General features: G+C 39.4%; 2 protein-coding genes and 1 long non-coding RNA gene across 4 annotated transcripts in view; 1 reads left to right on the top strand and 2 right to left on the bottom strand.

Moving 5' to 3' along the window:
- The window catches only part of LOC306980110 (ras-related protein Rap-1A-like), a 35,709-nt gene extending 22,406 nt beyond the window's left edge, over positions 1 to 13,303 (top strand). The window contains exons 6-8 of the mRNA XM_079579350.1: positions 4,370 to 4,513; positions 6,495 to 6,619; positions 12,522 to 13,303. Coding sequence (XP_079435476.1) covers positions 4,370 to 4,513; positions 6,495 to 6,584 — 234 coding nt within the window. The 3' untranslated portion in view covers positions 6,585 to 6,619; positions 12,522 to 13,303. The remainder of the gene's footprint in view (positions 1 to 4,369; positions 4,514 to 6,494; positions 6,620 to 12,521) is intronic.
- LOC306980135 overlaps positions 1 to 26,776 on the bottom strand; it is an 857,770-nt gene that overhangs the window by 442,608 nt on the left and 388,386 nt on the right. The window lies entirely within an intron of this gene.
- Positions 1 to 26,776, bottom strand: part of inka2 (inka box actin regulator 2) — a 373,123-nt gene that overhangs the window by 289,321 nt on the left and 57,026 nt on the right. The window lies entirely within an intron of this gene.

The raw sequence follows: 26,776 nt of genomic DNA, 5'->3' as shown, positions 1-26,776 counted from the left end.
TATTTCCTTTGGCTTTGCACTTCCATGGTGACCACAATAAATAAGTGACCTCCCAACAGCGGTGCAGTGATTCACGTTCATTTGGCATCCCGTCTTGGGAAATGCATTGTTATGTCTTGATTGCGGCAATTATTGGTCGGCTGCTGTAAAGATTTAGGAAGAAAGTGCAAAGCAGGAAGTGTATGAGTGACCTTGAGTTTTTATTTTTACCTTTTTGATGAACCTGATTCTCTGATGAGAAACAATGAAAGCGGAAGCTACTTTCCTAACCTAGCATCCCAATTCTTCACAGGGGTGAGTTTATAGGCACATTTCAGAACTCGGAGGGACACTTCTCATGGTCACTGTCACAGAAATGATAGAAAACAAGGGTAAAATTGGTACAAATGCTCTATGACTAGATGCAGAATGTTTTTACCTCAAATGTCTGAGTTTACAATATACTATAGGAGGACGAAACAAATTTCATTCCACAACTAGAAAAGAAAAAAAAAGAGTATAGTGCCTTTAATAACTAAATCTTCTTGACCCAGATGCCGACACTACAACATGTATCCTAGTGTAGGATGAGATCATTCTTTGTAAGAATTTGATCAGAGTTTGGCAAGTCTTGCAAGTCTTTGGCACTGCAATCTACACCACGTGTGCGCTTGGAGTGTGTCACCAAACTAACCCAATCCAACATCTGATGGGACTTAAGATCTTTGGCCCTTTGAAGATGAGAGTTGGATGACTCTCGAAACGTCAGGCAACTATGGAAAAATCCATCCATCCATTTTCTTCCACTTTTCCGTATCCGGGTCGTGGGGGCAGCCGTTGGAGTTACCCATATCATATATTGCACCAGCCCCTTATGGCTCCTCCTGCAGGTGGGGGGTCCACGGGAAGACGGCCTCACGGTTCTAATCGGGCCTGTTGGTCTCTCATAAGAGGCTTCAGAACCGCTCTTTGTCTGACCCGTCACCTAGGACCAGTTTGCCTTGGGAGACCCTGCCAGGGGCACAAACCCCCTGACAACAGAGCTCCCAGGATCATTCAGGTGCCCAAACCCCTCCACCACGTTAAGGTGGCGGTTCCAGGAGGGGAACTACGGAAAAATGTCCGGTTGAAATGTTTTTAACTTTCAATGGCCCTAAAACTAGCCTGCTTTGTTCTTTGACTGCTCATTATTTGTTGTTAGTGTAGTATTTGACAAATTAAACAAAAAAAAGATATACTTTTCCCTGGTTTGACATTTTTGTGACTTACTTACTAATGATTCTTGGGCACAGGAAGTGACATAAGTAGAGGGAGAATTTCAAAACCTTTCCTCATAAAATTGCCTCTTCAAAAACAGATCTAAGGCGCCTTTTACGAAATCTTGAGCCCTTTGCTTCATTTGTGTGGGACTCTGCTAATTGTGAATGCAAGAGATAGGGGAGAGGATGCAGCGAAGTTGTTCATGCAGTAGTTTATTCTCCCCTTGCCCACTTCCCTTCAGTTGCATTCCTCAGTGGGCGGGACACAACCTGCAGCACTTTAACGGCATCTCAACAGATCCCACTGTGGATTCTTGAGTTGACACTGGACATTCCCCCCGCCCTCCTCTGCTCATACCTCCCTCTTTGCCCTCTCTCCGTCCTTTTATCCCGGCTCGGCTTAGAGTTTGTGTTACTGGGGCATACCACGGCTTCCCCCGAGACCCCCAGGAGACGTGCAGCGCTGCGGCGGAGTCTGAGGCTTGTTTGGATATCAAACATCAAGCGGCAACCTCCGCTGGGTTCTTCCAAACATTGCAGCTTCCTGTCCTAGCGCCTGCACTCAGTCCAGAGAGGAGAAAGGAGGAGACCCTAATATATTCACCCATTACCTGTCAAGTCTTTTTACGATATGATAGTGGTTTAGTTCAGTCAATGTTGTCGGATTTGTAAAGCACTTAAAGAGAATTGAGATTGTTGCTTTCAAACGGCAATAGACACTATACACTGTAGATCAGTATCAAACTGTCACAATGGGCAGTAGAGGGTGAGAAGGAAAATGTTCCGCTTCCTGACAGCCTGTACATTACGTTTCAGTACAGATATCATGGCTGAGCGAGCATGCAATTGTATCTCTGTGCGGAACTAATTGATAAGTGGAAAAAAAAAACTAAAAACATATTGCTACAGGTAATAGTAGTGATATGAAAGACAAATAACTTAGTTTTTTATTATTGCACTGATGTAGGTCTGACAAATGCTGGGAAAATCACAAAGTCTGTAATGTTATAACAGCACAAGGATAATTGTTCTTAGGCCCGTCACTGTAGCAAAATTCTAAAGTTGGATATAGTGAGGCAGGAAGCTATCGCGTTATTATTGAAGACCTTATAACGCCACAGAAACTAACTCTAAAGCTGAAATGACAGTTAAGCTCTGTTAGAAACGTACTTAAGCTTAAAATATCCCACACTGAACATGAAATATAATGAGACACAACTTACTTTGGGTAAAAAATTGTTGTATAACATTAGAAGGGTAAATAATGCAAATAAATGCACAGACGATAAGCCCAGATTGAGCGATATATTGAAAGATAAGTCGATACAGTAATTATCATGACTGCCGATTTGTGAGTTTTGTCTGAAAATACTAGGGAACCACCGATCCGATACTGATATTGGATATCGGAGCCGATACGAGAAGAAATACGATATTGGGTTTCGGCTACAAAGATCCGATGCTTAACCGATACCACTCAACGCCTTAAAAACATTGTAAAGCCAAGAACCTGGACAATTCAATCGCTGATTTAGTTTTAACCTCCACAAATGTATTTTCGATCGCTGCGCACTAGCAATTGCATGCTAAAGCTAGCGGGTGCATGCTAAGGCTAACGAAAACTAACCAAAGCTTGGTCAGAAACTATGAAAGAAATACCTAAAGAAGCCTAATGCAATAAAATAACGACTGCTGAAACTATTTTATACTAAAATACAAAATAGAGTTTGTATTTCAAACCCCAGTATAGATATGGGTAGAATAAAAGCTGGCTCGGTGCAAGATCTTCAGTCAGCGTATTCTCTCCCACCCCATCTGATCACAACCAAACCTTTTAATGGCACAAAATGACCGAAAAGGACCGATCTTGTCACTTATGCAATAATCATCATCCAATTTGAACATATTTTCATAATCATCAAAAAAAGTGTCATCTAAAAGCTTTCACACTGTGGCCACATTTCTTCCTCTTTTGTCGTATTTGAGCATGAGAGTGTACAAGCTGCAGCATGTCAGGTCACCATGACGTAACAAACAAATGCCCCCCGTCTTTCCACACACACAGTCGCACACTCGTCTGAGGGCCAGGCTCTGGACTGACAGGAGACCTGCCAGGGGAAAGGCAGGATTTCCCAGCCATGGATTTATTTGTTGCAGCCTCCACAAATAGATACCACAGCTGATTTATTATTGGCCCTTGTATCACGGCCAGCTGTTTCCACTGGTTAGTTCTGACGGCTGCTAAAACAATACACAGCTTTCGTGTGATGAGAAAGTGACACGTTTCTTTCACGATCTGGAAATGCCATTTAGTAATCGCGAATCGAATAAAGTCTTTTGTTTTTCGTCAGTTTCCTTTTGATTCAAACAATTAAGAAGAAGCGGTTTTCAGGCATCCATTCCAGGGTGTAAGCGGAGCGTGAATTCATCTGGAAAAAAGAAAAAAAGTTTGCAAACATTCAGGAAGGAAGGCGATGTTATCCCGGTTTGGGCGGGGCTTCCTCCGGGCCGAGCGCAGGAAACAGCAGGCAGGAAGAGACGCATCCCCACTGCCCCTCAGCCCCTGCTCGCTGTCACAGAATAATCTTCCTTTCACATGTGAAGCTATGGGACACAGGCGAGTGATCGAGATACAATGGGTCTACTTTTCTTTTGTAGTACGTTTCTTTGTTGATAATGTATACTACAAAGGCCAGAGCATTACAACATATTTAGGTAGAGTTGATGCTCATCCTGCTGTGAATCTTAAACGTCTCCACTTTATAAACCAGTCTGTTTTCATCATATGTTGGATTATTGTGGATCTTCTTTTGTTGCTCCACTTTTTGTCCTCCATCCACTGAGCGTTTAGCCTTGAAAACAAAGAAACAAATAAGAGGCCTGTTAGTGGAGCACACAGTACAATGTTCCACGCCTCATTGTTACACAAGGTCTGCAGCTTTGAAGTGGTGATGATCTGTGTTGGGTTTCCTTGTTTGAAAACTGACGTCATGGTTTACAATTGACCAACATGGGACACACCCTCTGTTCATTTCGGCTCCACATGAAGTTATTGCAGTGTGGTTGAACGCCTTTGAAAGCGTCATCCTGTATGTTGTAAAATATGGCTAACGTCAGTTTTGTCTTTTCAGGTGCCAATGATCCTGGTCGGGAACAAGTGTGACTTGGAGGACGAGCGTGTGGTGGGGAAGGAGCAGGGCCAGAACTTGGCTCGACAGTGGAACCACTGTGCCTTTTTAGAGTCCTCTGCAAAGTCAAAGATCAATGTTCTTGATGTGAGTGCACAATATGGACACAAGATTACATTTTTTGACATTCTACAATTATATGCCTTAATCTCAGAAGAAGGGCAGGGTCCAATATAACTTTTCTGTAGGGCTGTGCAATTAATCGAAATTCGAGTACAATTTCGATTTTTACACTAAACTATTACAAAATTTGCATAATCTAGCATAATAGCATAATATATATACTGTATTTTTTTCTTCACTTTTTTTTATTTTTATTAAATTTTTCTTTTTTCTTTTTTGCAAAGCAGACTTGCATTATTTCATGGCGCTGGGATTATTTTCCCTCCGCGCTGCTCAGTTTACTTGTGCAGGTGTGAGGACTGGCCAGCAGGGGGCAGGTGTGAAACAGACCTCTCCTTCATCGAGGCAAACTTGAAATCATTTGTACTTTTATGACTGTTCAGAAAACAGAAAATATTCAGCATAGTTTTTTTTATTAATAAATATATAAATAACAAAGACTTTTTTTAAAGGCAACAAATAATCGTTTGAATAATCGTGATTTCAATTATGACAAAAATAATCATGATTATTATTTTTTCAATAATCGAGCAGCCATACTTTTCTGTTTATGAAGGAAATATCCAGACAGAAGAAAGTGAAATCACACTTTTTTTTTTAAATTAGATTTACCCTGTTAGTAGTGTGGCTAAGTTTGTTAAGTTAGTTTAAGTCCATTCATCGGTCAGTAATTGTTCCTGTGAGCCTGACCAACACCACCACTTAGTACAGGGAGAAAACGGAGAAACGACATTGACCTTTGTGCCAGTTTTGACCTTAGACCTGGTTACAATCTCTACATTTTTACTTCACTTTCTGTATTGCTTTTTCTTTTATTTCAAGCCTATTTACATCAGATTCTCACTGACGTTCATTTATGAATAAACACATGTGGAATTATGTTTTAACCTCTTACCCTCTGCTTCGACCAAGTGCATTTTCTTCAGTTCGGCTTTTCTGAAATCCTTCTCGACTGGAGAGCAACAGTAAAACACCTCATTTGAAAGCTAAAACCTACAAAACTGATCGTCATCTTTTTGTCGTGCTTTCATAGTTATTTTTTTTGAGTTTTTGTTGCTTTTTCATTGTGTTTTTGTTGTTTTTTTTCTATGTGTTTTCGCCATTTTTGTCACTTTTTTGTCGCTCTTACGTCAGTTCTTTGTTGTTTTATTGTTGCTTTTGTGGCACATTTTTCTCACTCTTTTATTCCATATTTGTTGCGTTTTGGTGCTTTTTTGTGACTTTGTTTCGTCGTTTTCTTGTTGCGTTTATCTCACATTTTCGGCATGTTTTTATCGTTCTTTTGTCGCTTTTTTGTTGCATTTCCACCTTCGTTGCAATATTGAAGCTTTTTTTCCAAGTAGCTTTTAGATTTGGGTAAAGCCAAACTGTAGAAAATGCACTCGGTTCAGGCGGAGGTTAAGAGGTTCAAGAAAGACAAAGTCGTTTCTTCAAAATAGCCGTCTTCTACTTCGATTACTGCCTCACACACTCCTGACATTTTCTCAATGAGCTTCACGACGTCGTCACAGAAATGTTTTTCTGTTGAAACACATTTCAGGGACGGCCTTTTGAAGCTCACTGGGAAAATGCCAGGAATAAATGGTGGAATAAATTTTGAGATTTTGAGAAGATTTTAAAATACAAATCTTTGTGATTCATTCCATCCTTTTTTTGTTTCCTACATAATCCCATGTGGTCATCATAGTTTTAATCCCTTTGAATGAGAATCACACAATGTAAAGAGTTTTGATTAAAGCAAAGCCGATGCATAAAGTGTTTCCAATCTTGACCAGAGCTGTAATTCTGGTCCTCCACCTCAACATTAAACAACGGTTTCTTAACAATGTAATGACGTCATGTGAAATCCCCAACTTGTTCAAAGGCTCGTGTGATTTCAGTGCATTTGTGAGTCACTGTGTGTAGAGACCTCCTCACTCGGTGATACTGTATCTTTTCTTTTCAGATCTTCTATGACCTGGTCAGACAGATAAATAGGAAAACGCCAGTGGAAAAGAAGAAGGCGAAAAAGAAATCCAACTGTGTCCTGCTTTAAGCCCCTCCCCCTGCCCTGCAGCAGCTCTGAGCCAGGTGTGTCTTTCACTGCGAGTTACAAAGGAGCCCCTGATGCACGGGCCGCTGTCAGGTTAATGAGGAGAACACAAGAGCGCTGATGTCCACGTGTCACTCTCCAAATCATACACGCTGTATATCACGGGCTATTCCAGGCATCTGCTCGGAGCAGGTCAAATTACCTTCAAGCGTGCTGCAGATGAGAGACGGTGCCTGTGGAGTAGCCAGCATTGTCCATATGATAACGATTAGTATGAGAAGAAGAATGAGCTGAGAGTTTATCACTTACAGAATTCATTTCAAATAGATGTACTCAAAATTTGGGTTGAATGATGTCACAAAAAATGCAATATTTGTTTGCGGTGTTGAATTTCATGACAATATTTTGACAGTGTACATTTCATTAAATTAAAAAAGGCAAGGTACACAAGGTATTTCAAAGTGCATCAGTTATATGAAATAAAACAAGACGGCAGTTAACACACTGAGTGCCAAAAACAAAAGACTTTTTTTTTTTTTTTTTTCTTAAAGGGATATTTCAGTATGTTTGACATAGGGCCTCATTTCCTAGTTATCCAGAGTGTTGTTGATTTCTGGAGATTTTTTTTTTGTAATTCATGCAGTTCTTATATTTGAAGAGTTACATGGCGCTAGGCTTGTGCTAGGCTAGTGCATTTCTATAGTATCCGCTTGCCTGCATTAAAAAGAGTCGGACTCCACAGAGCACCTGAGGCAAATCACTTATAACGCCAGACTAACCATATAAATGTCTGTGTCGATAGAATGATTTTTGGAATATAACATCACATGAATGATCACATATTTCCTAGCAGATCACTCCACCACTGCGTAGCTTATACAACCAGGAAGCTGATGCTGCTCAAATATTAGTTATTTTTAATGCAAAATGGTTAAAAGTATTCTATCGACGCAGACATTTATATCGTTGGTCTGGCGTTATAAGTGATTTGCCTCAGGTGCACTGTGGAGTGTGTAAGACTGTTTTCAATGCAGGCTAGCTGATACCATAGAAATGCGCTAGCCTAGCGCCACAAAACTCTTCAAATATAAGAACTAAATATCTCCAGAAATCAGCAACACTCTGGATAACTAGGAAATGATGCCCTACGTCAAAAATCCTGAAACATCCCTTTAATAACGAAACTAGACAATCTAATACACCTTATGTCTGATTTTTGGAGCTCTGTGATGAACAGAACTGAAAAAAATAAAGATCGACCACTTGTGAAGAGTCACGATCTGGACATTTCATCTCGGCATTTAATCACAGCACGGCAGAAATGACCAGCCCCTCGTGAGTGACAGCAGAGGGGATCCCCTGCACAGAACAACTCTCCACACCTTGTGCTTCAGATCGCTGTATTTTTTTTAATCACAAGACCAACGAGGTCAACAAGCCGTCAGTTTTGTATGATCTAAAAATAAACCCTGTGTCAGACGCAAGGGTCACCACCGCATCCTCGGCTCACGGCGCGTTTGTCAATATTTCAGCTCTATGTTCTCTTAAGGCGAGACGCTGCAGGTGAATAGGAAACAAAAGTACATTTTGAGATATCAATTCGAAACTTTTGCTGAACATTACTGATATAAATATGAGAATAAAATGTGTTGCATTTTTTCTGTCATTTTATGATTTCATATAAAAATAAGGCATTTTGTGCATGAACGTGGCCAAAATTGCCTATATTTTGGGCAACGAAATCTAAATAATGGATTGAGCTTTGATTTCTCAGGGACCGAGACACGTAGAATTAAACTGTTTTCACCTACGGAGACCTTAGAGTCTCACCTTTCAAACGAGCCATAGCAAGGCAAGTTTTTTGGTAGAGCACAATTCATACACAAGGCAATTCAAAGTGCTTCACAGTTGCATAAATACAAGAAAGCAAATAGAATTAATAAAAGCATCAACATAAAGTTAATCAATTCCAGTAAAAGGCAGGAGTGCAGATAAAATACTTTCAGTGTCATATGCATGAGCAAAAAGAACTGTTTTCAGTCTGGATTTGAACATTGTCAGAGTTGAGGCCCGTCTCACATCCTCGTGAAGACTGTTCCAGATTTTAGCTGCATGAAACTGAAACGCAGCCTCACCGTGTTTATTATTGACTCTGGGAACCACCAGCAGACCCCTCCCTGAAGTTCTCAGGGCCCGAGATGGTTCATACGGCTGTAGCATGTCAGAGATGTACTTTGGTGCTAAACCATGAAAAGACTTGTACACAAAGCAGAGCCATTTTAAATTCTATTCTCTGAGTGACAGGAAGCCAGTGCAGAGACCGAAGCACTGGACTAATATGGTCGTATTTCCTGGTTCTTGTCAGGACTCGAGCACAGCATGTGTATATAGCTAGAAATGGTCTGGATTGTTGGTACTCTACTCTCTATATGACAGAAAAGCAATAAAAAAACACAAAAAAGCAACAAAATAGTGGTAGAAAAAAGTGACTGCACCAACGTGAGGAAAAAGATCCATTTAGATCAGCCTTATAGGTCTTAGCTTTCAAATGAGGCGTTACTCTGGCCTATAGGCTGTCAAGCTTTTAGATTTGGGTACGGTGCAGCTTTACTCAGAATCAAATGTAGCTCTTTTTTTTTGACCCGTCCCTACATCTAAAAATACAGCTTTGAATATATTATATTATTAGTTATTTTTTAGACAAGAGCGATATAGGAGGAAGTTATGCAATTTACTCCGAAATCTAAGAAGGAAATGTGTTTTTTTGCCACCATTTTCGGCTTGGGAAAAATGGTGTGTCTTATTTCTGGCGTCTGACTCCGCCCAGAGTCTGATCCTCTTGACTTCATTTGTGTCTCAGCGTGAGGCAGTGGTTAAGTTTATGAGGAAATCCTCGTCTGCCATCACAAAGCTACCGGGAAAATCACTTTCACTTCATTTATTTTTACTGGACCCTTTTCTGTTTTGGGCCCAGTGTTAGTAATAAGGAAGTGGGGATTGTTACACTCGGCATGTTTTCCTGTATTTTCATTAGATGTTTTTCCGCGCACGAAACTAATTATTATGGTAATTTGACCAAAACTGGGCGGGAATATAAGGATGGTAGTTTCACTGCTTTATCGTGGTATAATGTAACAATAGAGTTTCAAACTTGATAAAGTGTGAATGGAATATATTTGTGAGTGACATCACACCTACATATATGCACCGGTCTGATACGAGTATGGGTTAAGTTATACTGTATTATACTGTATGGGCTCCATGCACAGTGACCCCACGTGATTTCCGCCTGGACAGTAAACCAGACGATGTCCTTCCTGTCCGTTATCTCTTCCCATTAAAAAATTAAAATTAAAACTAGCGCAAAGTTTTGAACGAGCCTGCGCAAAAAAGAATCATCCTGTTAGTAGTTTAAATAATATTTACTTGTTTACATGTTATATTGTAATTTTTCAACACTAGCCTTTAACTCTAAGATAAAAGCTCCGCCCTTACGACCGCTGCCGTTTCCTTTGGGGCTGGATTCACAGTGAACATGATGTTTGTAATACGTTGCTGTGACTCCATCAGTAACTCGTGGTCCTTAACCAGATCCTGAACTCTCTCTTTATTTGTGTGGGAACCTGCTAATTGTGAAAGTAAACGATCGCTGACAGGAAGTCCAGCGTCTGGCTGACTGTCCAGGAAGACGTCACATGGGGAAACTATGCATATAGCCTATTGGATATCAGAGCCGATACCAGGAAAAAACACAGTATCGGGTAAACAAATATCCAATAATTAACGGATACCAGTTTTGACTCTCACCGCTTTAAAAATACAACTTTCACCGACTAAATCTAAGTGAATATGGACATGCAGTATGTCTGAAGAGCAGAACCTGGAGAATCTGCCGAGTTAGTTTTTAGTCTCCGCAAATGTATCTTTTACCACTGAATAGGGGACAGAAACTCTGATAGAAATACCTAAAGTAGCCTAGTAAAATAAAATCAACCATTGCTGGAGTGTATTTGTGTTTTAGTTTATGAAATTCTGTTAAAGAATAACTAGCATATTAGTTATGCACAAGTTGTAATGATCAGATCAATCCTAAATTTAAATAGCTAGTCATATATTTAGTAAAGAAAAGTCCAGTTATTATTTTTTTTTTTAATGTTTTTTCCATTGGTTTATTAATAGATCTTGTTTGCAAAGATCTCACAATGGATGGATGGATGGATGGATGGATGGATAAACTTTATTGTCCTCAATGAGGACCTCTCTCTAAAAGAGCCAACTTTTAGAGAGAGATGGTACTTTACTCACAGCAACAACTTTTATGAAAGTATCTCGGATATCGGCAGATAGTCAAACCATCGGTATCGGAAGCAAAAAAGCATCTCTACATAATACTACTGCCACCATTCCTGTTCATTAAAAGAGCTTTAACGATCTCTAATAGTGAGGCACAGGCTATTCACTGATTTTCACTCAGTCATAATGTCAGGGAAACATGTTGACACTGAGTGAACACCTGTATGAAACCTTGTTGACTTGAAGAGGAGCTTGTGATGTCACTAATACGGATGTTCATGAACACATTTTTGAGTATGTGAGCCGAGTTAGGCCCCACTGCCTCCAAATGTCGGCCAGTGAAGTGGGGCCACTCGTGGACCTCCCCCGCTCAGTCATGCTGCCCATCCAGATGAAGCGGCACTAACTGTGATGTAGCCTCACACACAGGGATAAGTCTGTAGTCTTTGATTTATTAGGTTTAGTTGTCAAAGTTGCCATTTTTCCACTATTGGAGCTTTCAGCGGCTGAAATCTCAGTAACTCATAAAAAACTCACGTTGCTCTTTTGATTAGTCTTGAAGATTGAACTGTGTTGTTGCAAATGGCCACAAGGGGGCAGCAAAGCATTTACAATTCTCTAGAATCAGCACAAGCAGCAACTGTTCCCTCAGGCTCCTTTTCAGAAATAAATGAATGAAAACAAATTGTTTTTAAAGGGTATTTTCAAAATCAGTGCCACACACAACAGTGGATATAAGGACAATAAAAAGAAAATACTGCTATATTTTAGGTCCACCAGTCCTCATTTTAACCCCTTAACCTCCACCTGAACCAAGCACATTTTCTCCAGTTTAATAATAATACATTTTATTTATATTGCACTTTACATTTCAACGAAACCTCAAAGTGCTACAACAGAAGAATAAAATCAGATAAAAACAAAAAACATTCACATAGTAAAACAAAGCAGCAAACAAACAAATTAGTCAGAATAGGCCTTTTTAAATAAATGGGTTTTTGTGTTTTTAGGCCTTTTTTAAAGGCCTCAACACTCTGGGGGACCCTCAGGGACTCTGGCAGGGCATTCCAGAGTCTAGGGGCAACTACCTTAAAGGTGGAGAGCTTGGTCACGGGCTGGTGAAGGGTGTGGGTGAGTTTGGCTTTATCCAAATCGAAAAAGTCAACAAGGGTGAAAACGCAACAAAAAAACTACAAAAACGTGCCGGAAAAGCAACAAAGTAAAATAAAAAAGTGATGATAAACAAGACAGAAAAGCAATGACAAAAAGTGAAAAAAACCCACAACAATATAGTGTCAAAAGAAGCAACAAAATGGTGACAAAATTGTGCCAGGAAAGCAAAAATAACACAACAGAAAAGTGAGAATAGAGTGACGAGAACAAGAAAAAATAAAGTTCAACTGGCAAAAAACACTATAAAATACACTATAACATGAGAAAGGATGGAGAGGTCCTCACTAATAATAAATAATAATAAAAATGGGTTAATTGACATTTATTTTTTATATTTTTGAACTCTTAGTAACCGTGTGTCTCCTCATGAAAAACAAGATCCAGAGTTTTGTTTCATTCATAAATGTTTCTGTATGTTCAGTCTGTGTCATTAACCCGCATTAACTAACGCCGCCTCCTCTGGCCGTCTTCCAGAAATGCTGTAATGAAGAACTGTTGCCCTGATTGGAACGTGCCAGCTTTCCAACAGCCCCCGCCCCTCCCTCCATCAGCCATAAGTCAGTCGACCAAAACTGCTCCAGCCACAGACGAGGACGAACCACAGCGGAGATGGAGAGATTTTAAGACGGACAGTTGGAGAGAGAGCAGACTGGGATCTCCTCTCGCCTCTTTTTTTCAGGACGTCCTCCCGTGTGTCTGCGCGCACCATTCACGGACACTGTCCCATATCCATCTTCAACGATCTGATGTGCAAACCCCCCCCCCCCCCCTGCCCCTAAACCGTCAAACGTGTCAACGAGCCTCCCCCCCCCACCCCGGGGCCAAACAGCCGCCCCGTCATATTTTTATTATTGACTTTTAACAGAAAGTGAGATCTGGGGGTGTCTGGAGTAGAGCTGTATGTGGTACTTGTGTGTAATACTTGGTCCTGTGCTTTTAGAGAATAAGATCAGCTTTAGTTTGGTTATTCGTGGCAAACGGTGCTTTATCCTTCATGGATCTCAATCAGCATTTTTTCCTGTTATCGACACATTTTAAATTATTTATTGCCTTTGTCAACGGTCCTAAATGTACATGAATAGAGACCCATTGAGAAAGCAGAGCACATTGTAACAGCAGTCGGGCTGGAGATTTATTGCCAAAATGAATATTTTTCGATATTTTTGGGGACTTTCTCGATAACGGTGAAGTGATATTTTTGTAAACCATCAGAAATTAACATCGATTTTGTCACTCAAAAAGATAATTGTCCAGAACAGACTTCAACAGGGCAGAAAAGACACTCCATATTTTTTTCCTCAATTTTTTTTATTTTTTTTTTACAGTACTTCCTTTCCCCTTTTTTTTTTTTTCTCAAAGTAGTCTTTTTTACAATTTTTTTTACCATTTTTTTTTTCTTTACAATATTTTCTTCTTTTTTTTGTACAATATTTCTTTTTTTGTTTGTTTTTTCTTTTTACAATGTTTCCTTTTTTTCCCACAATATTTCTTTTTTTTTGCAATATTGCTTTATTTTCTTCTCCCTCTTCTCTTAACAATATTTCCCCCCTTTTTTTTTTTTTTTACAATATTTACTTTTTTTTTCTTTACAATATTTTCTTCTTTTTTTGTTGCAATGTTTCTTTATTTTCTTCTCTCTCTTCTCTTTACAATATTTCCCCCCCTTTTTTTTTTTCTTTTTTTTTTTTTTTACAATATTTCCTTTACTTTTTTTTATTATTTTTTTTCACAGCCATTTTCCCCCCTCAATTTTCCCCACATTTCTTCACTATGTTCCCCCCACATTTCTTGACTTTGGAGACGCATCTTTTTATCTTCCAAACAACAATTTTGAAGAATGAATTGCCCTCCTCCTAAATAGCAGTGTCGTCCTGGGTGATTAAACGTGGAGACCGAAGCAATTAGGAATTCCAAACAAAGCGCTCCTCCTTTTTGAGCGGTGAAAAGTCCTCAAAACGGTGCCCATGGCAGGAAAAAGTCTACAACAAAACTTAAAAACGTATAGTGAGGGGGAAAAGTAAAGTAGTAGTTTCATGTTCCTCCTGCCCCCACACACACACACACACACAAGTGCCACGTATCCTACCTCAAACATCCACGTCTCTTCCCTGGCAAACTTCGATCATGGCTTTGAGTATTTTTCACCTTTTTGGATATCAATATTGTCTTTGAAAGAACATGGAAGTCGAAACCTCTCGAGTTGTTGACGATTATAAATATTCTTCGAAACGAGCATGACAAAGTGCATCATGTGTAAATGTTTTTCAAGTGAACTCCAGTGGAAAAAGTGCAGATTCTTTTCGTAGCCATACACCTCCTGTCCATGCCCGTCGAGTCAGTGATGATAGAGCAAGGTCTATATTATGTATTAATATTTTTTATGATTTCTCTCTTTCTCTCTCTCTCTCTCTCGCCCTGTTTTCCATGGACTCTTTCTGCAGATATCTCTCTGATGTGACTTAATTTTATACTGTCACTGGGATGTCATAGCTCCCGTAATATATTCTAATGCCATTTTTGCATAACAGTGCTTCAGAAAAAAAAAAAATGGGTCTTTTATAGAAGAACTATGGGGGAAAATAAGGATTGATTTCTATGTCTCTTGAAGCTGAAATATATTATACTAAACCAACTCTAATAATGCTTCTTGTGTTTTTCTGTCAATGATGTTCCAGCTTTTATGAATTATTAAAGTACATTTTAGTACATTTTCATTATATTGGTCAATGTATTTTTGTGAATTAAACTTTTATCCAAAGCCGATTGGACTGATGTGGAAACACTTGTTTTAAGAACATTTGTTGACTTTGCAGTTTGTATATATGTATGTCTGAGATGGAATGAGCTGTGTTTTTTTTGGATGGTAAAAGGCCTGTAACACAATATGAGCCCTAAAACCAGGTCAAAACATCTGCATTTTGTCAGTTTAAACTTTAAAGGCAAGGTTTTCCTCATTCTGATCTGTCTCTGCTTCAGAAATAGACGATCCATGAGTCCAAAGTGATGAAATATGGAGACTATACCCATGGCAATTTGGAATTTGAAACAAAGGCCTCAAAATGGCACCAACAACTGAAAAGAATGACTGAAACCCATCCATAGATTCTTTAGGATATCACCCCAAATAAGCAAAATAGTGCTACTGAAACAAATGTGGACAAGAAACAACAATAAAACTTTATTTTAATGACCAGAGACAGTTCTCGATACAATTTGCAGGCACCAGGCTCTGATGAGAACATGAATGTAAAGTTCCCGTCCAAGGCAGCAAATCATAATTCATTTTATATTCCTGAAATAACTGAAGAATTAAAATGGCGCCTTTTTAACTTTACTATTCGAGAAATACATGCAATAAAATAGACTGAGACTGAATCAGAATTGATCTGAACATGGGGCCTACCACTAGATGGCGCCAGACGACTAATTATGAACAGTACAACTGCCTATAGTAGGACTACAAGTAAAGTGAATTAAAGTGTAGATTATGTCAAAATAACTGAATGACCCGTAAACTTATTAATCATTCGAAATCTTAAAATAGGATTTGATCTTAAAGGAATCCTATAAAAAAAATCCAACAAGATTTTATCCAATATGGTTTAAAAGATCCCCTCCTGGAAACGCCACTTTAACGTGGTGGAGGGGTTTGAGCACCTGAATGATCCTGGGAGCTCTGTTGTCGGGCAGAGTCGTCCCAGGGCAAACAGGTCCTAGGTGACGGGTCAGAGAAAGAGCGGTTCAGAAGCCCCTTATGAGAGACCAACAGACCCGGTTAGAACCATGAGGTCGTCCTTCTGTGGACCCACCACCTGCAGGAGGAGCCATAGGGGCTGGTGCAATGTGACCCGGCCACAGACAAGTGGAAGAAAATGGATTGGTGGATGGATTTAAAAGATGGTCTAGGTCTACTTGCAAAAACCTGGGTTAAATTTGAATGTCTGTCTGATCCCTCGGAATAGACTATTGGTCTGCACTTTTCAGATGCACATCCTGATCATCGTTGGGCTTTTCATTATTATCCCGTGCAGATTTTATTATTTGTGAATGTAGCTGCTCCAAGTCAAAATCTTTATTTTATTTCTTTAGGTATTTGAGCAATAACAGATAACAGTTATTAGAGAAACAATGCCCAAAAGGAGCATAGGCTGATGCAAGAAATGCTTCTTATTTTAAGTGCAAAACTTGAAGTAATGCATTTCGTTTGGTTTACTCTGCGACAGCGAATCCCAAAAGTAAAGAAGGGAGAGAGGCCTTGTTCTTGCTCTAAGAAAGAATGAACAGGAAAACTGTTGTGCAAATCAAACGTGTTTTGTCAGCGTTGTGTCTGCTCTTTAGCTTCACACATTGTGGTTAAAAACGAGCGGTCAATTGAAAACTTGGGCAGTAAATGACTGGCATAAAGGCACGTGTAGAAATGGCCAAACTTTACTATATTTTTTTGTGATAAACAAGTCATGATAGTGTCCGGCTAAAAATTGTGAAGAAACAGATAATGTTGAACAATGTGTGAGCTGATGGCTGACTCTCAAATGCCTGACCAAATGCGCTCCCTCCCCCACACCGGTCTAGCTGGGCAGCCGCTCCAGACCCCGTCCCGAACTGCTCCTATGGAAAAGCGACTATAGGTCAAGGCCATGGTGCAGACATGACAAAGCCTATCTATTATTTGTTCCAGTTTTCAAATATTTGATCCCATTTGTCTCTGTGCAGTGTGCTGTATTCCAGCTGGATGGTGCTCTCTGTGTGGGTCCTCTCCCTGTCCTCTCTGCAGATCAATATACAGATTAATGCTCTTGTGGGAGACTGGGCTCTGTCTAATGCAGTCTCAGCACACGCTGTGAACATGAGCCTCACTGTCAGGGGACTATCGACAGTCTGGAGTGCAAGGTTACATTTACTCCAGAGCCACTTCCTGTCTGTCATGGAGGGAAAATCATGAGGTCATTTGCACAATATTCACCTTATTTCTGTATCATACGTCACATTATTGCATTTTTATTAATTGGACCCATAATTCTACCATATGCAGATTTACTCTCAAACCCTTGGTGCTTAAAGACATACTGATAATAGTGTAAAACCAGGTACATCTATATGTACTCAGCGAGATAGAAGGAGGGAAGTGGAGAGTTCAGCTTCCTGACAACTCAGTGGATGAAACTGTCTGTCAGTCGGCTGGACCTGACACAGAACGAGACTCAGCCATCTTTTCAGAAGAATGTAGCCTGCTCCTGGCTATAATACTAATGCTGTGCTGGGACGGCTGCTGCTAGTTTTTCTACATTACCACTTTCTGCTTTAAATTAAGCAATGCTGTGCAGCTTCAGCACAACATGTGCTGGTGCTTTTTGTGGACACTGATTTCTGTTTACAACATGCTATCACGGAAATGCAATGCAATACTTTGCCTTACGGAAGGAAGGAACATTCACTCAGGAGCAGCTCTGTAAACTCTACTTTTATAACAAAGGTGTTTAATTTAAAGGGTAAAGAAAAACCTTCCACTTGCCCAATATTTCAGACACATATTCATTTCCTGCCAGAATGAGGCATCAGCTAAGCTGTACCTACACCAGTATTGCCTGCATGTTAGTTCTTTGTTGCTTACATTGTAGGACGATTTGTCTTGCCCCACAGTGTGCGCTGACAGGGGAGCACAGAGAAATCAATAGTAATGTGTACAATGCTCTCATGGGACCATCCCGTGTGTATGGGCCCAAGCTCCAGTCAGTTACTCTCAGCTCCCTCTTTGCAGCCCCGTCTCTCCTATTGCTTTAAGACTTTCATATTTTATTGAAATCTTAAATATTTTTGGTAAAAATAACAATACGATAATGATATTTTTTAACTGAATGTTATAGGATTCAAGCCAAATCCCACTGCCATCCTCACTATTCCAAACATGAAGAACCCATTTCCCAAACCCTTTGTTTGCTGAATGACTTTGAGCCCTACTCTTAAAAGAGAGATAGAAAAACAATAATAATACACATTTTCAAGATAACATTGTTGACACAAATGTTGCATCTTCTCCAAATCAATCATCATTGCAGTACTGTTGGAGTAGACATATTGTAATTTGGCAAAGTATGAATAGACTTGCTATCTGTGTGTTGCAATAAATATCGTTGCAACTGAACTTACATTATATGAAATACACTTTTATTAAATGTTTTGTTGCATTCATGCTGTTTCTCCTTACACTCATGCACTGCCTTTCTTGGCTCCTTCTCCTTTAAAAAGGTCAATCAACGAGCTCTACAACCGCTCACTGTCATTCCTTTGTTAGTCTTGACTTTTAAAGGTTGAAAAATGTACAAAACTAGTGAGAAAGTCCAAACATTCTTACTATGTGTCAGAGTATCTAATTAAGTGCATAGAGTGCTGACCTGTAACTGCATCACAGTGTCGGGTTCCAAAAGCCAAATGGATATTGAGGCATCGGCAGCAGCTCTCATCACCCCTCTTATGACCTGCTCTCAAATGGACAGACATGTGGGATCGGTGAGGTAATGGGGGAAAAGGCCACACAAAAGCCTCCGCTAATGAGCTATTGACATTTCCCAAGATGAGTTCAACTTTATGAGGCGGAGGCAACATCTTTAGCACATGGATTTAGAAACAGCAGTGAAATATATGGGAGATTATAAAAGCATGGTTCGGCGAGGGAGAAAGAGCGTGAGGGTGAGATCGATGGATCGATGATGAAATCAGGCATCACCGACAGGGACAGGGTTTATGATGATAGCTAGTGAGGAGAGGCTTAAGATGGTAATTTATTGCAAACGGGGGGAAAAAGATCCATTGGGACTGATAATTAAACATACTAGGAGTAACGTTGAGAGTTGGGCATGTGAGATTAAAGAAAGCATTGAAGCTTTTTTGTTCCTCTCTCCATAAAGAGATCAGGATGGGGAATGTCCCGGTTTTAGTCTCAAGATATAATGAATAGTCCTATTCATGGAGCAAATTTTGTTCTATGAGTTCCTTACAGAGAAGACCATTCAAGTGAAAATGGTTGACAAAACATTCTAGCAAAAGTAAGGAGTACAGTGCAGAATAAAATGGGTCCATGAACTGACCCCTGAGGTACGCACTCATTGTATGGTACCAGGATTTCTTTTCTTTTTTTACATAGTCTTTTTTCGCTAGATCTCAGAGAATTTAGCACATTTTTTGGGGTTTGTCTTAAGTTGTAGGTGTATTGAGCTGCACATTTTGGTATTGAGCTCACATCTACCTCACTTGTGGCAGGTTGCATACATTTTGTATTCATATAACAATATTATTGATTCATTCAATGACTTGACGCTACCACAAATCATTATTTACAGTACATGTTGTGCTCGACAAACTACTCAATACATGTTGTTGGTGTGAATGGATGTGTTTGGTGGGGGTTGCAGGGGCCATAAACACATAATCTTATCCATATCTCTCTCACTCAAAGTGCACAAGGGCAGCTACAAACAGTCTCATGTGAGAAGTGCAAGAATAAAGGATGACTCGTCCAATAAAGTTCTTGAAATGTGTTATTACTCTATAATAAAAGCAGTACTTCTCTTCTTCAAATTCTTCTTTCTATGACAAACAATGAAAGAGGAAGCCACTGAATGAATATGTTAGTTGTCGTCCAAACTCATTCCTAGCTTTCCTAACGTATTTGTTATATCCCAATTCTGCACAGAGATGAGTTTACCTGGAGATTTCACTACTGACAGGGTAACTTTTCAGGGCCGTCGTCACAGAAAAGAGTTCATGAAACGGATTCAAATGCTTTGTAATTAGACGGACAGTTGTTTTCCCACAAATGTCGGTGCCTTTAAAGGGATATTTCAGGATTTTTGACATAGGGCCTCATTTCCTAGTTATCCAGAGTGTTGTTGATTTCTGGAGATATTTTTTTCTTAAATTCAAGCAGTTCTTATATTTGAAGAGTTTAGTGGCGCTAGGCTAGTGCAAGGCTAGTGCATTTCTATGGTATCATCTAGCCTGCATTAAAAACAGTCTGACCCGCTCCACAGAGCACCTGAGGCAAATCACTTATAACGCCAGACTAATCATATAAATGTCTGTGTTAATATAATCATTCTAACTATTTTGCATTAAAAATAGCTTATATTTGAGCAGCATCAGCTTCATAGCTACGCAGCGGCGGAGTGATCTGCGAGAAAACAGTCCCTCAAAATGCGGTAATTCATGTGATACAAGGTCAGTTATATTTCAAACATGATTCTATTAACACAGACATTTATATGGTTAGTATGGCGTTAACATTATTATATATATATCATTATAGCGTTATAATGCTGGCTAGCTGATTATACATAACTCATTAATCATGCCATACAAAAAAAGGCAATAAGACTCATCACATTCTCAACCTACAACCAACCAACCCATTCCCTATTCATAAACCTGCAAACATTGAAATTCTAAGATTTAGTAGATTTGTATACAATAAAAATGATGTTCAAAGTAAAAAATAAACTTGTGTCACAAGCACTACAAAATATGTTCACCCTCAGACAGAGCCGGTATGAGCTCAGAGGAGTGGAGATGTTCGTAAAGAAAACATTTGAAACAAACACCATGAGATTTTGTATTTCCATTAAAGGGGTCGATCTCTGGAATGACTGTACAGAGGATCTCAAATTATGTCCCTCTCTCTTCCACTTAAAGAGAATGTATAAAAGTATTATACTTGAAAAATACCTTAATTCTGTTTACTAGTTTGTTTAAGACTGTCAACTTACTTTAAAAAACAAAGAAAAAAAAACAATAATAATACAATAAAATCCTTTTGAATGTCTGATGTTATGTTAGAAAGTTTAACAAAAACACGTGCTGTAAGTTTAAGAAAAACAAAACAAGGGTGGGCAAAATAAGCATTAGCTTCAGCCTATACCTTTTCGGTCATTTTGTATGTTATGTTATGAAGAAGTATACTTAACTGAATGTAAATCTTTTGTCATAATTTTGACCGAATAAACTGAACTGAACTGATACCATAGAAATGCACTAGCCTTGCACTAGCCTAGCGCCACTAAGCTCTTCAAATATAAGGACTGCATGAATTTAAGAAAAAAATATCTCCAGAAATCAACAACACTCTATAGGAAATGAGGCCCTATGTCAAAAATCCTGAAATATCCCTTTAAGTCCGTAGTGCCTTGAAGTCACAGTGGTGGTATCCGTCCAGAGATGCTTGCTTCTCTGAGGGTGTTCTTTCTCCATTTAGGTTGTAAGGGCCAATGCTGTGAAGATAAATTGCTGGTAAAGACGAGAGACTGTAGTTGTGGAGTAGGTTTCTTGGAGAACCGTCCGGGAGGTTCTTTTCTGCTGACTTGGTTGTTCGCGGCTGTAATGAATCTACTCCCCGTATTGGAGAGCTTGGCCTGGGCTGCTCTGTATTCAGGCAGGAACGCCCCATATAAGGCCGGGATCGGACAGCTTGATGAATTCCATTGCTTTTGTAAAAGGGGGGGTCTTCATACAGCGCGCTTCATGATCTGCTCGGTGCACGATAAACCTGCCTGCTGAAAACCATTTGGCGCTATAATTGCTCGCACTTCCTCCACCTTACCTGAGCGTTTGGCTGTTGCTCACGCTCCGGCTTCGTGAAACAAAAACAGCGCAGCCGACAATGGGAAACAATACGGCACCGGCATTGGTGGAATTGGTTTGCCCTTTCGTTTGTAAAGGTCACTCTCCAAATGAAATGGGGTTTTGAAGAATTGCTCCTCGATGCCAGTTTTATTTATTACATTTTTCATTTGTTGCCCCCTTTTGTTGTATCTGCCCTTGACAATGTTTGCATAGCGTTGATTTCCCAAAGGCTCGATGTTCATTTTAATTTCAGCTTGTCATTGTTTGTAAGTCGAGACACTGCAAGTGAGAAAAAAAGATGTTCCTTTATTTCATGTAAATCAAATGAAAGAAAACTTGCCCAGAAATGACCAAAATTGCCATTATTTTCTACAATAAGATTTGAATGATTCATTGAGTTTATGTTTATTGGTTTATTTTGTTGATATATTACTTTTAAAAACAATTTATTAGTGGGAAAAATCAGGCCAGGGATTAAATATTCTCTATAAAGTTCTCTCTAAATATTCCTCTATAAAATATTGACAATAATTTCCAAATAAATCTATGGCAAAACATTGAATAAGAGCATGGTTATTGTGAAGATTATGTTTTTGTTTTTCGTTTCCCGGTGAAAGTTTCAGATCACATTGGCCCAAAATCTGCATGAAAAATGTTTTTTTTTTGCCTGATATACAGTATCTGCATAAAAAAGCCAACTCAACCAATTCTAAAGATAGGTTTTCGTAATTATTGAACATTTGTGGGTCACTTAGTAAAACATCTCTCGTGCTTTTACAAAGAAGCCTTTTCAGCTTTCCTCTTGAAGCTCCCTGTGACTTTAATAACCCTATATGACTAAACCGGATCTGCTTATTGGAGCATGATTACAAACGACCCACAGCTAAATATCCTCTGTACAGTCAGAGCCCCACAACCCTGGTTCATTAAACTCAGAAGCCTGCGTTTCAAAGGCGGCATTAGGGCCCAGTGTAAAGCGGCAGGTTAATATTCAGCTCATAAGGAACTCTCAAGTCGAACATCCGCAGCTGCAGAGTGCGTGGAAAGCTCATTTCCTGGACCGTAACAAAGGCACAGTCCCATAATGCTGAGCTGACACATGGGGAGGCCTCTGTGATGAGAAATGACTGCCCGACCGAGGCAGATGGTAGAAGCAAATATGACATTTATCAGACTTCGATAAACCGCTGCTCCCTGTGACACATGAGTGAAGAGAAGGCGAGTCTGGTCTGCATCACTGTCTTTAGATCTACAATCTCATGCATTGTAAGTGCTTTGTTTGTCATTGTACAACAACATTGTGTTCAGCTTATAGCACAACCTTAAACCTCTATGAAAAACTACAGTGGGGAAAAAAAGTATTTGGTCAGTTTCACATAGACATTGTATTGGATTTTGGCCCAATACTTTTTTTCCCCACTGTATCTGAAAAAAAGAAATCAGTGGTTCCCAAAGTGCGGCTCAGGACCCACACATCAGGTAGCGAGGCACTGGCCCCGGAGTCCCAAGAGGATTTCAAGATATAAAAATCAAACATATTAAAACTAATGTACTTTTAAACTGAAATGAGCTTACATTTATACACTTATATCATGCAGCAAAGAAAACAATTAAAATTTTAAATGTTTTGCTGCTGGATGGTATTAGAAAAAGGGGTGAGGAAAGCGTTTCTCTTTCTTCCTCTTGGCGGGTGCCGACATTGCTGCTATACCGCCCCCTAGTGGCTGAGAGCAACACTTTTGCTATAACACGGAAACCAATGGGGAATTTACACGTGTCAAAAACAACTTTTTGTTGTTCCTAAAAATACAGTTTCCCCTTGACAACTCTGAGAAGACCATCATATTTTTACCATATCATATCTTGCTATATTCTTGTGTTATCTTTGGGGCCACCTCACGGGGGCGGAGGTTCCCGCCTTTATTGGAACATGCTCTTTAAGTGAAGACTGAGCTGCATCATAGATTAGAGTCAATAATGTCACGGAGATACATTCACGCTGTTGTTCTGTGTCAAATTGTTGTTGTTTTTTTTTATCATATTTTATTTTGAATCCATTCATGCTTAAAGTTTTTATAGATTATTGTTTATCTAAGTTGTATGTTATATGTTTTATTTTTCATGTGGCAGAATTGCTCCAAAGAAAAAATCCTTAGTTTGTGAACATGTTCACTGACAAAGGCAATAAAACCAATTCTGATTCTGATGACAGTTTACTAAAACAGTTGTGCCAATAAGTTTACACACCCTGGTGGATTTTTACTTTTTTATTTATTGTCGTTTGTTATATTGTGTCCCTCAGTCTCTTTGGACCTTGAGTCCATAATAAAGTGAACTCACACACACCCCAGTTCCTAATACCGTGTATTGCCCCCTTTGGCATCAATGACAGCTTGGAGTCTTTTGTGGCAGTTGTGACGAAGGTTCTGTATATTGTCTATTGGTAAAGCGGCCCATTGTTTTTGGCAAAAAGCCTTCAGTTCCTCTAAATTCCTGGGCTGTACAGATGAACAGCAACCACAGACCTGGGTTCAGGAGACTGAGTTGGACCTTCACTTTATTCTGCTGGAGCCAGTGGCATCAGCGAACCACCTCTTCCATCCAGGAGCTTTTTGAACACAGGAAAAGTCAGTATAACCTCCGAGGAACTGCTATTTTCAAAAAGCAAAAGCTAAAAAGAATAAAAAGAGTGGATGTATTTCTGTAAATTGTTAATCTGTGGAACGCCCTGGAAGATCAGTTAAAACAGTCCCAAACAGTCAAAGCTTTCAAAAAGTTGTTTAAAGCTGCTAAAATTCAAGACTATATAAGCTTAAGATGAATAAAGTAAGAAAACAAATAAAAATAATAATAATAATAATGATGACATGATTTAATTTCAACTAAATTATCATAAAACAAATGTATGTATACATATTTGTTGGAATATTGAAATTTATGTTGCTAACTCCAGATACAAGCTTATTTCTCTTCTGTTTGACACTATTAATGTTTGTGTTTTTTCTCTCTAGGAAACTGGGTTAGGCGTAATACGTTTTCACTTCAGCCTAAACCCTTTCGGTCATGTTGTGCACAAAGAATTGGTAATGTTTTTACGTTTAAAGGAATGAACTGACCGAATAAACTACTACTACTACTACTACTACTTCACAGTATGGTGCACTTTTCATCACAGGCCTTGTTGTTGTTGGCCAACGAACTGGAGGCTTTTTGTCAAGAAGAAAACCACAAAAGACCCCAAGCTGTCACTGATGCTGAAGGGGCAAGACACTCTTTTAGGAACTGGGGTATGTAACCTTTTCAACAGGGTCACTTTGGTATTTTATTTTGTTATGGTGATTTGAAATGAGTTCACACATTTATTTTTTCACAATAAATGGCTCCGCAACATCACTGACCATGAGTGAAAAAAAAGTGTTTGTGTTTTCATTCATATTCTTTGAGAAACGGCCAAAAAATCCACCAGGGTGTAAAAACGATCTTTTACCGGAGGGGTTCTGCATTGTTTGCTTGGTAAATTTGGGGGTCACGTGATATGTAAATCGCATTTTGTTCCTGGAAGTGTTTCCCACAGATTTCTACTATGTTGGCTGATTTAGTTATACAGGGAAGAAAATGAGGCTTTAGGAAGCAGCCGTAGTTCATTATCGGGAAACACTATTAGAGTGAACAATGCGAGAGAAGCAACCACACTGTTAATAAATGAACGCTTCCTATTCTGCCTTTTCTGTGCTTCCAAGTGCACTTAATCAGTCTTATTGGTGGCACTTGCAGAGAGTTGCAGAACACTGTTACTGCTGTTTCCTGAAGCCGTGGGTGACTAATGGTCCTCCACAGATTCAGAGAGCGGGCTCCTATTATCCACTGCTCACTATGGAAAGGGAGAGATGTAACACAGTAAGCAAATGTGTGTCCAAAAATTATCATGAGCATTATATGCAGTCTGTATGTTGGTGCTTGTGGTTATTATAAAGCTCAGATGAATTGTTGATTCCCAGGCTGGATGATGAGTCTTCTTGCAATGTTTGGAATACATCTAATACCAAGTTGTATATTGATATGAGCCAAATAAGGCCTATTGGAAGATAAAAAGAAGACGATATTGAAGGAACAAAAGAGAACAAAGCTATAGGTGTGCGTTGTAGGTTTGAGATGTTTGCTACCCATCAAAATGTGTAAAATTCAATTTAACCTGCTAGACTCAGATAAAAGCAGAGATTAGAAAGATTCATTGACATAAATATTTTGGTGTAGACTCGGAAGTAGACATTGACATACGGATTATAGTTAGTATGGATGGGTAGGGTAGAGTTAGGGATGTCTTCCCGCCGGATACAACAGGAACTGCCAAGTAAAACTGCGTGTTACTAATCAGCAATTAAGTTTTAGCCATTTAGTTTATCCTGATATTTTAGAGTGATTAGATACGGTATGTCAGAGATAGGCAACGTCTGGCGCGGGGGCCAAAACTGGTCCTCCATCATTTTGAGGAGTATTAAAGGAGCTATCTTTGATTTTTTTAATTTTCTGTATTGGAATGAAATGTGTTTTGTCCTTTATTATATGGTAAAAGCAGACATTTATCCCCAAAAACACTGGTTTTAAAGCCTTTTGAACATCATAAAATGTCAGGCTAGAAGGCATTTTTTTTTACAGTAAGGTGACCGTTTTCCTCTCTGAAAGTTGTGAAACCTGGTTTAAACTCAGCCCCTGTGACCAATTTTGATGTTGTAAATGCATTAGGAAAGTTTGCACCAGAAAACAGCAATTTGAAATTTCAGTGACACTGTTTCTTTGTACATTCAGCTCCTTTAATTACACAAATGGTAAATGGTAAATGGACTCAACTTATATAGCGCTTTTCTACCGTCATCAGGCCCAAAGCGCTTTACAGTAAGGAACCAATCACCCATTCACTCTCTCATTCATACCCCAATGCATGCAGACTCTGGATGTAGCAGGGTGAAGCCACAGACAGAAGAGACGGCGAAGGGGTGGAGGTGGGTCGCAGCACAGTTGGGAAGCTGATGAGTCATGAATACTGGAGCTTAAATGCAGGTCGGTGGGGCGGGCGAAAGTGTGGCTCTGCACTGAGGCTGAGGTGGAGGTGTGACCCT

The sequence above is a fragment of the Gobius niger genome, assembly GCF_951799975.1.
Source record: "Gobius niger genome assembly, chromosome: 20".
Classification (NCBI taxonomy): Eukaryota; Metazoa; Chordata; class Actinopteri; order Gobiiformes; family Gobiidae; genus Gobius; species Gobius niger.
The sequence above is the reverse complement of the archived record's forward strand: the minus strand, read 5'-3'. Positions and strand labels throughout refer to the sequence as shown.